At 39.7% G+C, this 15,059-nt stretch overlaps 1 protein-coding gene across 1 annotated transcript in view; it reads left to right on the top strand.

Moving 5' to 3' along the window:
* Positions 1–1,468: 1,468 nt before the first annotated feature.
* COL5A2 (collagen type V alpha 2 chain) overlaps positions 1,469–15,059 on the top strand; it is a 154,224-nt gene continuing 140,633 nt past the window's right edge. Inside the window, exon 1 of the mRNA XM_067470963.1 lies at positions 1,469–1,877. Coding sequence (XP_067327064.1) covers positions 1,775–1,877 — 103 coding nt within the window. The 5' untranslated portion in view covers positions 1,469–1,774. The remainder of the gene's footprint in view (positions 1,878–15,059) is intronic.

The following is a 15,059-nucleotide window of genomic DNA, read 5'->3' on the forward strand; positions in this document are numbered from 1 at the left end:
CAGCTGGCTGCCGCCCATTAGACTACTTGGAGCTTCCGAACAGTCTTCAAAGGCAAGCCCACGTAGAGTGCATTGCAGTAGTCTATTTGAGATGTAACAAGAGTGTAGATTACCATGGCCAAGTCTGACTTCCCAAGATATGGGTGCAACCACTAAAACCAGGGGGTTCCAGGCTCAGTGACAAATTCAGGAGGGCTCCCAAGCTGCAAACCTGTGTCTTTAGGGTGAGTGTAACCCTAACATAGTCTGTAACCCTATACCCTGCTCGGCCTTATTACTGACCAGGAATATCTCTGTCTTGCCTGGATTCAATTTCAATTTGTTTGCCCTCATCCAGATCGTTACAGCTGCCAAGCACCAGTTCAGGACCTGAACAACCTTTTTAGTAGCAGGTGGAAAGGAGTGATAGAGTTGGATGTTATCTGTGTACAGATGACACCAAGCCCCAAAACTCTGGATGATCTCTCCCAGTGCCTCCATGTAGATATTAAACAACAAGGGGGGCAGTACTGAACCCTGTGGGACCACACAGGACATAGGCTGCAGGATCGAGCAGGTATCCCCCAGCAACATCTTCTAAGAGCAACCTCCAGGAAGGACCAGAGCCATTGCAGAACAATGCCCCCAAGCCCCATATCCCTGAGGAGTCTCAGAAGGATAGTGTGGTCTACAGTATGAAAGGCCGCTTAGAGGTCCAAGATAACCAATAGGGATACACTTCACCTGTCAAGTTCCCTGCATAGATCTTCTACTAAGGAGACCAAGGCTATTTCAGTTCCATAGCCTGGCCTAAAGCCGGACTGCAACAAATCTAGATAATCAATTTCCTTCAAGAACACCTGGAGTTGCAAGGCCACCACACATTCTAAGATTTTGCCCCAAAATGGGGATATTAGAACCTGGCCGAAAGTTGTTCAATTGAGTGAGGTCCAGTGATGGTTTTTTCAAAAACAGTTTGATCATGGCCTCCTTTAGGCCCACCAGAATCTTGCCTTCTAATAATGAGGCTTTAACTTATCAACATATGGAGGATTGAAGTCTTTCTACCCTTGCTTAGAGAAGTGGGCAACCAGAAGGGAACAGAAAGATTTTCATGATGTCATCATTAAAAATGAAGGGTGGAATCCTATCCCAGAGGTTAGGTAGGGTAGGTTCCCATGTTTTGGCCAGTTGATGCATACAAATAAGGCTTTAACCACAGTTTCCAACAGTTGAATTATTTAATCTCAGCCAGTGATGTTCGGTCCCAGTAAATCCTTTATACAGGAGAGTCTCTCCTGAATAATTGCTGGGCGCAGAAGGAAGAAAAAAAGAGGGAGAAACTGTCCTCAGAAACTGTATCTTAAAAAAGAGAGTAAGAAAAGTTTGAGAGGCGAGTGGAGCTCTTTCTGATTTGGTTGTTTACCATCAATCACGCTGTTCCTTGCTAGGGAGTGGATGATTCTGTGGATGAAGGAGCTGAAAGGGGCAGGCAAAGAAGTGGAGGCAGCATTCTTCCTATTTAAAGCTGCATCACTTGAAGAAAAAGTGTCTGCAGACTGTGCAGGAGCTGGGAGGGTTGGAAAAAGAAAGGAAAAGAAAGCCAGCCTTGGGGAAATAGCAAACCCCCCTCCCCTTTCCCCCTCCCTTTCTCTGTGAGTCCTGAGGGAGTGCTGAAAGGAAAAGAGCTGGCTTCATGTTGTTCAAATAGGGATTTTTCTCTCTCTCCCGCAACACTTTTGTTTTGCACTTTTTGTTATCCCCCGAGGAGGATCTACATGTCTAACGTTTAGACATGATGGCAATCTGGATTCAAAGAAGAAAGCTGGTGCTTCTGATTGCTTTTCTGGGACATTTGGGAACGATACGGACGCAAGAGGAGGAAGAGTTTGAAGGGGGTGAGTCTTTTCTTTGTAGCACAAACGTCCCTTTGCTGACTTTGGAGAGGAAAGGGGGTCTGAAAGGTCAGGATGCACAGTGTGTGTGTGTGTGTGTGTGTGTGTGTTAGAGAGAGTTTGCCTTACTGCTATGCAAGGAGGGTTAAAAAGGTTAAGGAATGGGACAGCAGATAACAGGAGAGAGAAGTTGTACAAGCTGAAAAGTTTCTCCCTTTTGTGCACTCTCTCCTATGCACACAGAAGATGGAGAGAACAATGAAAAGGCTTGAAATAAAGTCTGTGGAGTCATGAGAAATAAATCCTAGTATGTCTCTCTCTTTCTCTGTTAGACAGAGGAAAATATGGGATTTGTATTCTTACTGTTATTCTCAGCCACAAAAGCAAAGGATTGTGATGGAGCTGAAAAGCTGTCCTTGGAGAAGTGCCTGAAGATTCAGAGCCAGCTAGAGAGAGAAGTAAACACAAGGACTTGGAAGGGTGGAGTCCATCCACACTGTCTTGCACTACATCTGTCTTTTCCAGTTCTTTGTTTAAGAGAATTGCATGGAACTTCCTTTGCTCCTTTTCTCTTCCCTCTTTCTGTGTCCCCTCCCTTTCTTTTGGAGAGACCCTTTCCCCCAGTGGTTCCCCAGTGACATGGCTTGATGGCATCCAGACATCTCTGACACACTCTTCCCCCCACCTTCTGATTTTGTTATCGGGACATTGGCATTTCGCTCCCCGGTATTTTGAGGACAGGAAGTCAGTAGGCTTGGTACTTTGTCTTCGTGGCGTGGCCATGGATTCTGAGCAGCGCATATGTTTCCAATGCACATCAGCTCAAGTGTAATAGTCTGGAAAGTTTCCCAAGAGCATGTTGTAATACCCAGTTAATCCAGCTGTCTTCATTTGTTCTGGCTAGCTGAAAAGTGAAATGTAGTAGAGGGGGTTATCGCTCATGGTCATCTGTATTCAAAATAAGGAGAGAATTTGTATAGATTTGTTTGTATAGAATTAGGCTAAGTATAGTAAGGACAGCTTGATATACTTGGTCTTGGATATATGTATTTTCTTTTTTTCTCCAGCCTGTTGCAAATGGTCAATATGAACCAATTCATAGGGGTTTTTTTTTTCTACAAAGGAAGACAAGGACTTTTCAGTTTTGTACATAACCCATAGAGGGTGCACTTTTATATAACTTTCTGAAGTAGGCTCAGAATGAATGTGTGATTTACAGCAGGACATGTTTGAGAGTTTTGAAGTGCGGAGGGGGAGGAGGGGGGGACACCACAGTGGAAACATGACAGTTCAATCTACTGGAATGTCTGCCCAAAAGTGAGTGTGACGGAGTTCAGTGGCATTGGCAGAGCAATGCTATTAAGGGTTACTCAGGAGTAAGTTCCACAGTGTTGGGTGGAGTTTACTCCTAGATAAGTGTAAAAATTATCCATGCAATCTATGTTTTGTTAAAAAGAAAAAAAGGAAGGAATTTCAGGCTTTTAACTGTAAAGTACATTTTAAAATAAGCATGCCTCAAATTAGACAAATGCAGACTAGTACATGCTGTTTATCTGTTTGTTTCATCTGGAGGCGAGCCAATGGTGTAGCATTGTGCAACAGATTTTCTAATGCATTTTACATACAGAGAGGTTTTTTACTCAACAAATGGGGATGACTAGCAAGGCCAATTTTTTGGGAGGCATGATTGCATTTGGGTATTGTTCCCTCCTCCTAAGAGATTTATTAAGTTCCTGCATTTTAAGGAATGAGAATTCAAGGGGCAGCTTGGCACAGCTGTAGCCTTGCTTTCAAAGGAGGCACCAGCTTGTTTCATGGTAGGGATCATCTAATGGCATGATCCACTATTCAGAATGCACAAGTTTGGTAAATCCTAGTAATGGTTATTTAATGTGGGATTATTCTCTGGCACACCAACAGATGGAAGTACTCAACATGACTTATTTCCATCAACTACTCCTGCCACTCTCTCTGCTAGATGTGTTGTTAGTTTTAGAGGCAACATGATATCTCAAAACTACTGCTGTGACAATATTGTACATAGGTGATATCTCCCATAGGAAATCACTAAACCTTTGTCTAACAATGTACTCTGACTAAAGTTGATTCCTAGTTTTCTCAGGGAGTTTCCTTTCTGTGTGCTTTCTGAACTTTTTGGAGAACTCTGATACTTTTAAATGGCACTGGGTGTCTCTTTAGACCAGAAGGCAGAAGCTAAAAGTGCCATCCATGGATCACATGAGGTGCTCATATCTAACTAGGTTGACACGAGTGCTACCATTTCAGATATTGCTTAGCCTCTTACCTTGTGTCCAGCTGCCTCTATCTTGTTTTCTCCCATTCTCATAATAATAATATCTGGAGTCATTCACTGAAGCTGAAAGGTAGAAGCTTTAGGGAAGACAACCAGGAAATTCTTCCTCACACTCTAAACAATGAAAAAGTGAATTTTGTTACTACAAGATAGAGCATTGATCTAAAAGGAAATTGGGCCTATTCTTAGAAAAAAATCTGTCACTGATCAGTAGTCATGCTGGCTATCTCTTTTTTCCAGCAATAAAATGTGCCAATGTATATTATATGCTATGGAGCATTAGTGGAAGAAGGAGTGTTATTTGTATTTCTTGCCAGACTTCAGGCTGGATACTTATTGTATGGGATGCTGGAGTAGGAGGCCTTTGGTCAAATCCAGATGGTTCTTCTCAAGTTTCTAGGCCTACAACTCTTGCTAATGATCCTGAATGTACACTATGAAAATGGCTGATGAGTCATGCTCTACCTCATACTGCTACAAGTTGAGTGGGGTTTCCTCCTTTAATTTTTTTGGAGGGAGATATAAATGAATCTGGCCAAAACCTCCCACTTCCTTGTTTCCTTTCAATTTGGATTTGCTCAACAGCTATTCAGATACTGCCCACAATTTTCCTTCTCTTTAAATTTCTGGGCATGTTCAGAATTTTCCCATAAGCCTTTTAATAAACTGAAGCCTGAGCTCTGGCATATCTTTGTCCTTAAGGGCAAATACGTGACTTTTATGAATTTTGAGAAGAAAGGTTGACCTATTTTTCTGGATGTCTAGAGAAAATTCCAGTTAAGCCCTGAACCAGGGTTTTGACTTTTGTGTCCATATAGAAACTGAGAAGTATGGTAGTGGGGCACTAATATATGTATATTATTTTATTAATTTTTTAGTTATTAAAAATTTATTAACAGCTGAAATAACACTTTAAAAGCAATTAATGTGATAGAAACAGCATTTAGAAGAAAAACAAGCTTAAATGGTCCTCAAGAAGAAGAAAGTACACAACTATTGTGAAAGTTCTCACAAAGGTTTCATACAATGTCTTTAAGTAAATGGAAAAGTTCAGCTCCTTCACTTGATAAATGTATTCAGGTAGAGAGTCCCACAGTATAGGATGTCTAGTCCGTCTGGTCATCAGGATGAAGTGAAAATATTGAGACACATAAATTAGGGTCTCCTTTGGTGGTTTTAATGAAAAGGTGGTCATGCCTCTAGCATGACCACCTACTCAGTAGTATCAAGTAATAAAATCCTAATAACAAGATTTTTGTAGTACCTGACATAGGCTGGGGTTGGTGAAGCAAGAAACATTGTGATGTCAAGATATGGATTAATTTCTGTATGTTGGGATATACACTCCTTTTCATGTCAGGCTAACATTAGAGTTGGCCCTCCACATTTGTGGGTACACTTTGTGGATGAACACGGACTCCATGGGAATATTTGGATCCTCCAGTGTGACTCTGGGTTCTTCCAGTAAAAGCCAAATCCCAGTTCCTCCCTTGATTCAGGCCTTACTCCTCCCCCAAATCCCATGGTTTCCCTGGGCAGGGGGAGGCTACATGCCTGCTCCCAGCCCCCCCCCCGTTTTTCTCCAAAACTTACCTGGGGAGCCTGGCTGCATGCTCAGGCCCCTTGGTGAAAGTTTCTGACTCATCAAATTGGGAGCTTTTGCTAAGAGACCTGAGTATTGTAGCCAGGCCCCTCGGGTAAATTTTGGGGGGAAATAGGGGCCTTGGAGGGGAGGGTGGTGTGTCATCCTATTTCTTCAAGGTCCTAGAAGGTGAAGAACCAGGATGGCAATGGAGATTAATCCCTGGGATCACAGAAAGCTGTCCTGGGAATAAATCCCCATAAGCCCACATCTGGAAAGATCTAAACCTTTCTGGATCTTTCCATGTGTTTTATTAATCAGGAGTAAACTGGAAAATTCCAGTTTGCTTTGGATTAATCTAGAGTTACCTGAGCCATCATTTGGATATGACCCATCACGGGATCTTGGGCCTGTGTGGAAGGACCTTCTGATCAACTTCTATTAGAAGTTGATCATAAATTTGTGTTGGATGACTCAGGGATTATTAGAGAGAAATCCTCTCACTCTAGGAAGCTCTAAGACTACTAGCTCTAGGTCCTTCAATATGACCCAATATAAGTCATATTGGAGGAAATAGAGCCTCCTGGAGAGTTGTTCTCTTCGGTAAGAAAACAGTGGGGTGGCTTTTTGTTTTTGTTGTTGCAATCTTTCCCCTTTTGCCCTAGCTGCACATATATTGGGTAATCTCTTGTGTGGGTGCATGAAAATAGGGCTACATTCAATTAATAATTTTATTTACTTATCATTACCAACTCTCTGCCCTATGTCCATAACATTTTACTCCAATGAATATTGATTCCTACTTGCTGAGTGAGCTCCTAGGCTCAGCAGTCCTGTCAGTAAATCAGCAGAAATAAAGATGCTCACAAAGAAGATATGGCTATAGAGTCCTTTGCTAGATAGTCTTCTGGTGGAAAGTCTTGCAGCTTTTTACAGTAGTAGTTCCTACTCCCATTATACTTTTTATGAGTTTGGCTTGTAGAGTGAAAACAAGAAGTTTTGCAGAGTAGAATGATGCAGAGAGCCCAGTGGTGAGCCCAGTGCTTAGCAGAAATGGGACACCTATGTCCCATATCTTCTTTGTGAGCATCTTTGTAATGATAAGCAAATAAAAGGAGGACCTAGATATTCCTAGATATAGCATCTATTATGAATCTGGATTAATTAAACCATGATTAATTCATCCAGATTCATAAGTGAATGTGCTCCTAGAATGTCATTGACCAGGTTATTGAGAGCTTTGAAACATACCAGAAGTGTTTTACATCACACCTGGGAACAAATTGTTTTTATTCATAATTGGTGGAATATTCAGTTGGTCCTCCATTTGCGGAATGACTTTGATTTTGCATGGATTTGATTAAGATGCTATTTCTAGGAATATCTAGGTCCTCCAGTGTGATTTCTGCTAGAAGATCTAGAGTTATACTGGAGGACCAAGAGATTCCTAGAGAGGTGTCAGTGAAATAATCAGCAATTATTTGATTATTCAATTTTTCTTGTACTCCTAATCATAGTGAATGTGGAGGAATGACTATAGTACATAGATATTGGAGTATTTATGAAAAAGACAAAATATTTTTCAGTTTTGTACATAGTGCAAAACCTGATAGGGTAGGAACAGAATAAAAAGGATCAATTACGACTCAATCTACACTGCTATACAATGCGATTTGGAACTGCATTATATGGGTCTACACTGACTATATAATGCAGTTTCAAAATGTATTATATGGCATTGTAGATCCAGCCTAGGCTAGTACTTGACATGTGGTAGAGTTCTCCAATTGAAGAAATAACTGAAGATTCAAAGCATGTCTGAAATTACGCTGTCATCCCTGTTTAATAGGTATATAAGTAACATTTGAAAATATTAAAAAACATGTTTTTCAATGTCAGTAAACATTGAAGAAAAGATTTTGGATTGTCAAGAATCTTTACATGTTGACACTTCTATGCAAAATTCACACATATTTGTTTTTGTGTGCAGAACACAGCATTTTGTCTATGGGAAAGTTTTTTTGTTCAGAAAATAATATTTTTCTGAAGAAATATGATTTTCTGTGCAGAAAGCAACATTTTCAGTTAAAAATACAGTTTTCTACATAGAAAAAACACTGTAGCAAGTAAAAATTTCTGTACAGAAAACTGTATTCCTGTCTTTTTAGTGCAGAAATTCTGTCTCCTGCACAGAAAATGTTGCTTCTTGTAAAAATAAACACCATACATAAATTCTATGCTGAATAAGTTCCAAATTCCAAATAATCTTCCAGAATTGTGCATGTTTTGTAGCAAGTAGAAAATTATTCGTACAATTCCCCATTGCTTCTTCTGAGAAGAAAAGTAGCAAGTTATTCTCTGTTATTTTGAAGCATTCAATGAAAAGCATCAACCACTGTTTGAGGGGGTCTGTTCCACTGTAGTGCTTGCTGTCAGGATGTTGTTATTAAAATTTAGTCGGAATCTTCTTTCTTGTTCCTACCCTTTGGCTCAGCAGAATGCAAGCTTTCCCTCTTCTATACAACAGACCTCCAGGCATTTGATAATGGCAGCTGAATAGCATATCTTTCCTCAAATATCAACACAACATGGACAAAATGTTCGGAATTGTGACATTAGTTTTGGTCATGCTCTACCCTGCCCTGATCTTTTAAGAATAATAATGGTGCTCCTCAATACTGTGTTAGCACTAGCAATAATGATGGAACAAACAAATGGTAGTTGTTATGCTGTCTTACAGCCCAAGCAATTTTATTTAGTAGGTGAATGTTACTAAATTCTATCCTGTGTGATAGTTGATAGTTATATGAATACCAGACATCAAGTCCCTTCACCTTGAGTGTGGCATAGGGTTGAAAGAACCTGATACATCTTTTTTTCCAACATTAGATTAAATGTCATGCTAAATACAGCTTGGGGAACTTAGTGAAGTTGGAAGCCTAAACAGAATAATTATTTACATTCTAGAAACTCTATGCAATGGGGAAAATAGAGAAATTGCACTGAAACAATTGGCAAACCTTTTGTTGTAGATCATGTCTTCCACTAATTATTTCCAGATCCAGCAATGAGAAGAAGAAATACTTAGGAAAATATGTGAATCCTACTTTCACAAGAATAATTTTCTGAAGGACCTCATTGCTATGATAGTATAAATAGGAATTGCATTTTGAATCTTGCATGAAACAGGTCCTAAACTGGCATATAGGATAAAAGAAAACCACTGGGCTGGATTAATGAATCTTCTAATGAACAATATCATAGCCCCCACAATTGTTTCTAAATATTGGTACAAAAGGAAGCTTCCTTGAACCCAAAAGCCTATTTGTCCAAGTTAGTATTGTCTGTTCTGACTAATGGGTCTCATGTCTTTCCCAGCATCTGTTGCATCAATCTAATCTTGGAACTGAACCTGAGGCCTCTGCATGGAGGGCTTGTACTTTTATTTTGAACTTGGGTAGCCCCCCAGGTGGACAATTTTGGATTTCAGAATTTCAGAATAAACACAATCCATGCTGTATTTTTCTGAAGAACAAAATAAATTTTAAAAAACTTTATTTTTAGACCACCCTATCTCCCCTGGGGGACTCAGTGCAGTTTACACATACAAAGGCAAATATTCAATGCCCAGTATATACCAAAACATTACAGCAATAAACATAATATGGAATATTAACAGCATTGCACTACTCAAATGAGATTAAACATCAAAATTAAAAATATAGAACAATTAATCATGAAAAAGTACATCAATAAAACATCTAACATAGTCAACACAATTAAAAATTGGGAAAGCATTTTGCTGTTAATTGTTCTTCACTGTACCATAATGGCCACGAAGTACAGATAGGGCAGCCTGCTTTTCAATGGCATTACTAAAGTGCTCTAATCCTCCTCCATCCCGTATGTCAAAGTGCAAAGGTGTGTGTTTTAGGAGCTTTTTGAAAGAGAAGAGGGAGTTCCAGAGGTGGGGAGCCATCACAGAGCAGGGCCCCTCTCTCGTCCCCACCAGCCACAACAAGGCTCTCTAAGATTTGATTGCAGAAGGAAATATATAGCATAAACCAAATAACCAACTCATGGAATTTATTAGGTGAGTAATTGAAGCAAAAGAATTATGTCAAAGGACAGTCCTAAACATCTGTCAGTCTTGAATGATAGCTATGTAAATGAAATTATTGTAGTTTGGCTTTTTACCTGCTTGTAGAAATAACTAGTTTAACCTAAGTAGTTCTTAATTAATTAGTAATCCCCTTCTCTAATTAGTCTTGACAAATTATTTTGTTGGTGAACAGATACCTACTAGCATAGCTTGGAAATAACTAATTTACAGATCATTGACAATAATTAAATTGAACAGGTTTTACAATCCCGTGATTTAAGACAGCCTACCTTAACCTGACCATTTCCAAAAGCATGACATTACATAATCCATCATCCCAGGCATTGGTATGACAACACATCTGGACTGTGTCAGCCTGGAAAAGCAAGTTAAACACAATATTTTTGATGGACTCAGTAGCGAAATATTACTCCAATGATCCATGATGACAAAGTAATTGCCATATTTATAAATTCCACAAATGTTTGTGGATGAAACAAATTAATGAATTAATCAAATGCAATTCAGTTATTTAAATAATTGTATTTATTAATTTCCAAATAATTGTATTTATTAATTTCCAAATTTATAACTTCAAAAGTAAAAGAAGCAATCGCAGCGAATCATCAAGATCAAAAAAGGAGAAAGCCATCTGACCACGGATAAAGAGATCATTGAGGATTTTCAAGAATACTTCGAACTCCTATACAACAGTGATGATACAAAAGAAACTGAAATAACAGGCTATCTAGCTAAGCTCAAACTGGATAAGATCTCAGATGAGCATAGAGAGGCCCTTAATAAAGAAATTTCGAAAAAGGAGATTTTAGATGCAATTTCCAACCTCCCCACAAACAAAGCACCGGGCCCTGACGGCTTCTCTGCTAGGTTTTACAAAACGATGAAAGAGGAGCTCTTACCATTACTTCATAAAGTTCTGAATCTGGCTCTTACTAAGGGGGAGATCCCGAATTCCTGGAAGGAGGCCGAAATAGTCCTCATTGAGAAAGGCAACACGGACGGGTCGGAAAAACAGAATTACAGACCGATTTCTCTCCTAAACTTCGACTATAAAATACTGGCGGCTATACTAGCGAAAAGGTTGAGAGGTTTCCTGGTAGACTGGATCGGCGAGGACCAAGCGGGCTTTCTCCCGGGCAGAAACATTAAAGACAATCTGAGGGCAATCATCGATACCATTGAATACTATGATATTAATACCCAGAAAGAACTGGCCCTGCTGACCATCGATGCGGAGAAAGCCTTCGACAATCTGAGCTGGAACTTTCTAAAACTTCTCTTAGAGGAGCTGGACATCGGCTTCTCCTTTAGAAATGCCATAGCCGCAATCTACTCAGATCAATCAGCAAGGCTTCGGGTCAATTCTCAACCCTCGGGGATTATCCGGATCTCAAAGGGTACTAGACAGGGGTGTCCCCTTTCCCCCCTACTGTTTATCATGGCCCTGGAGCCTCTATTAAAATCAATTAGAGAAGACCCTTACATCAAGGGAATGAAGATAGGAAAACTCGACTATAAGATCAGGGCGTACGCCGATGATGTTATCTGCATCATTGAAGATCCTATCCATAACATACAAAAATGGTTAGCTAGATTAGAAGACTTTGGCAATGTATCCGGATTCAGGATAAATAAAAGGAAAACATATATACTAACAAAGAACATGGACCGAGGCAAACAAAGTGAACTGGAAACTCAATCGGGCCTGGTGGTAAGTAAAAAAATAAAATATCTAGGCATTTGGCTCTCGGCTAGCAACACCAAATTGTTTAAAAACAATTATGAGCCGGCCTGGAAAAAGATCCAGGCTGATTTAACCAACTGGAGATTCCTGAACCTATCTCTGTTGGGGAAAATTGGATTAATCAAAATGAGTATTCTGCCTAGACTTCTTTTTCTTTTTCAAAATCTGCCAATTATAAGGAACAACACAGTCTTTGATAAGTGGCATAAAGATCTCTCAAAATTCATCTGGAACGGGAAAAAACAGAGAATGAAACATCGAATAATGGTGGACAGTAGGGAAAGAGGTGGCTTCGGCCTTCCTAATTTAAAAAACTACCATGAAGCCTGCGCCTTAATTTGGGTCAAGGATTGGGCCACACTCAAAAATGTAAAAGTCCTAACATTAGAGGGGTTTAACTTACGAGTAGGTTGGCACGCGTACCTATGGTACGGTAGATCTAAATTGGAGGGGAACTTCGGGAATCATTTCGTCAGATCCAGCCTCCTTAAAGTATGGAATAAATACAGGAGATACTTTTATGCCAAAACTCCCTGGTGGCTGTCCCCAATCGAGGCGAAACAAAGACGTTTGTTAGGCTGGCAGCACTGGCCTACCTACAGAGACTTGCTGGTTAGAGATAATGTTAAAAAAACATGGGTCCTGAACTCTCTGGAAAAACTAACTCCGAAGTTCAGGAAACTCTCGTGGTTGCAATACTTCCAACTGCGAGAGACCTTCAAGCAGGACCAGAAGATCGGCTTTGAGGAAAAAGACTCCACTTGGGATGCAGTGCTAAAATCGGACAGGAAGTCCATAACTAAGTTATACAACCAGCTCTTAAAATGGGAGACAGAAACAGAGGAAATCAAAAATTGCATGACCCTCTGGGCCAAAAATATTGGGCGTCCCATCAGGTTAGAGGAATGGCAAGTAATCTGGAAGAAGAAGCTGAAATACACGTACTCCGTAACATTGAAAGAGAACTGGCTGAAAACATTCCACAGGTGGTACCTAACACCCTATAAGCTCCACCAAATGTATAAAAATTTGAAGAACCTATGTTGGAAATGTAAAGAGCAACCAGGGACCTACTTTCATATGTGGTGGTCCTGTGCAGAAGCAAAAAAATATTGGCTTGGGATCCAGGAAGAAGCACAAAAAATCCTCAAGAAGAACTTTCCAAGAAAGCCGGAGTACTTCCTATTAGGAATGACGGACGAGGACTTCACGCTTAGCCCTAATGAAGACATCTTATGGATGCACATCTCCTCCGCAGCCCGTATTGTATTCGCTAGACACTGGAAGGAAGATAGGATACCGGATCTAGAGGAATGGCTAGTCAAAATCTCCGAACTTAGAGACATGGACAAGCTTACCTTTCTCCTGAAATCTAATTCGGGTAATCCAATCAAGCAGACAGATTGGTCCGACTTAGATGAATATGAAAAAAAGAAATACGAATCTTAACGGACTTAAAGTAGACCAGAAGAGACATGAGTAAGAATAAGCAGTGAGGTGTAAGATGAACCAGGAGACGGAAGGGTCTCCTGGAAAGGTGCACTGGTCTCTCTTTATAGGAACTAAATGGAAGTCACAGTCTGCCTGGCAGACATAGAGCTAGCTCTCTGTTATTTGTTGCTGTGTCAAACACCCCTCCCCTCGTGTTTCGTCCCCTCCCCCCCTCTCTCCCCCCCTTACATATCTTCCCCTTCCCCTCCCTTTTCCCTCTTGTAACCCCCCCCCCTGTGTTCTGTTCATCCGTTGTTGATAAGTTTGTATTTTTATATTGGTATAAAACAATAAAGATTATTTTCAAAAAAAAAAAAGTAATGAATTAATTCTCACCCCTAGTGTCCTAACTCTGCTCTTAGCTTTGGATTCTGAAGGAATCAGAAAATCACTGGAACTTGGCACATGAACTCACTGAAACCTGAGTTTTCTTAAGCCAGGTTCTTCCTAGACATTAAATTTAAATGTATTTCTTGTTTTGAAATAGTAGTCTTTTGACCTATTTTATGTATAATTTCTGATCAACCAATGGATCATGTTTATATTTATAAAATGAAGTTTCTACAATCTTAGGATTTACATTCTTTGCTTTAGCTTTTAGCTTGGCAATGGTGTGATACACTAGAGTGGCAAATTTTACAGAGATTAACTCCTTTGCAGGAGAAAGAGCCACTATGGTAACTGGTACTTAACTCTAGTAAACAGGATGACCAAATGAAATGGAGGAATAGTAATTCATAAAGCTTTAGCCAACCGTAAAATATGTCAGAATCATAGCGAGAGGGAGTAAAGGGCAATATCTGTCTGGCACTCCATTCGACTGCATTGTAAGCTCCAAGCATATTATCCATAGATCCATGTTTATTATTCTTTCCCTTAGAAAACCAAGCAGGGTAAAGGGAAAATCATGAAGATGAAAATCTATGCATATCCTGGCCTATGTCCCACCTCACAACTAAGTCACATATTCTTGGTAAGTCTCATTCCCAGTCAAAGGGTGATAGCCTTCAGACAGGAGATCATGTGGACTACCCCTTAAACTCTTTACTGAAACCACTCCCTGTCCAGCATTCGGTAAATACTAGCATCTTTGTAATATCCAGTTCTCAAACCAACAAACCTAACCTAACATCACCTTTTTTTTTGAAGAAGCAGTTAAAATGAGGAATTGGAGAAATGCCAAATGCATTTTTGTATTTTACATTTTATCTTGTTTCTGGTATAGAGGGATAGGATACAATTTTCTTCTGGAAATGCACTAAATTAAAATAAACACAACTGACCACACAATTTTACTGATTAAGACTTGAAGAAAAGGTGGGGGTCCCTTGGAAGTCAAAGTTGTTTCAAAAATCATCTTTAACAGATACAAAGTACATATTATAAAGGAAACACAATCCTCTACCATTCATAGGAGTATAGTAACCTACAATCAAATACCAGAAGGATCAAGGAGGGACGTTAGATATGCTATAATGAACTCCAGTAAGAGAAAACCAGATGGAACAAGCAAGCAAACGTGCCCTGTGCTACCAAGGAAGACATAATATCCAGGACACTGAACAGATTGCTGTCTTATATTTCCCAGTAGGCTGAGGGAAAAACAAACTTCCTAACTTGTCTGTCCTTCCTTATTAGTAACTTTTGTGGTCCTAACTATGTTCTGGTATCATATTTTTATTGCTTGATACTCAATAGGCAATAGGAAAATCTCCCCTTATTTTGACACACACAATGTAATTTCTACATCTGTGTTCTTTGTATTGTTTCTGATGTAAGTATTGTTATGCTTCAATAATAACTTTACAATAATAACAGCTGATATTTCACGAAATATGAGTGTGTTTGTGGGATATGTGCTGATTAATGTACCATTTTACTAGCATGGGATTATACTGTGCTCTGCTACAAAATGTACTGTTTTCGTTTTT

This window comes from Anolis sagrei, chromosome 1 (genome assembly GCF_037176765.1).
Source record: "Anolis sagrei isolate rAnoSag1 chromosome 1, rAnoSag1.mat, whole genome shotgun sequence".
Taxonomy (NCBI): Eukaryota; Metazoa; Chordata; class Lepidosauria; order Squamata; family Dactyloidae; genus Anolis; species Anolis sagrei.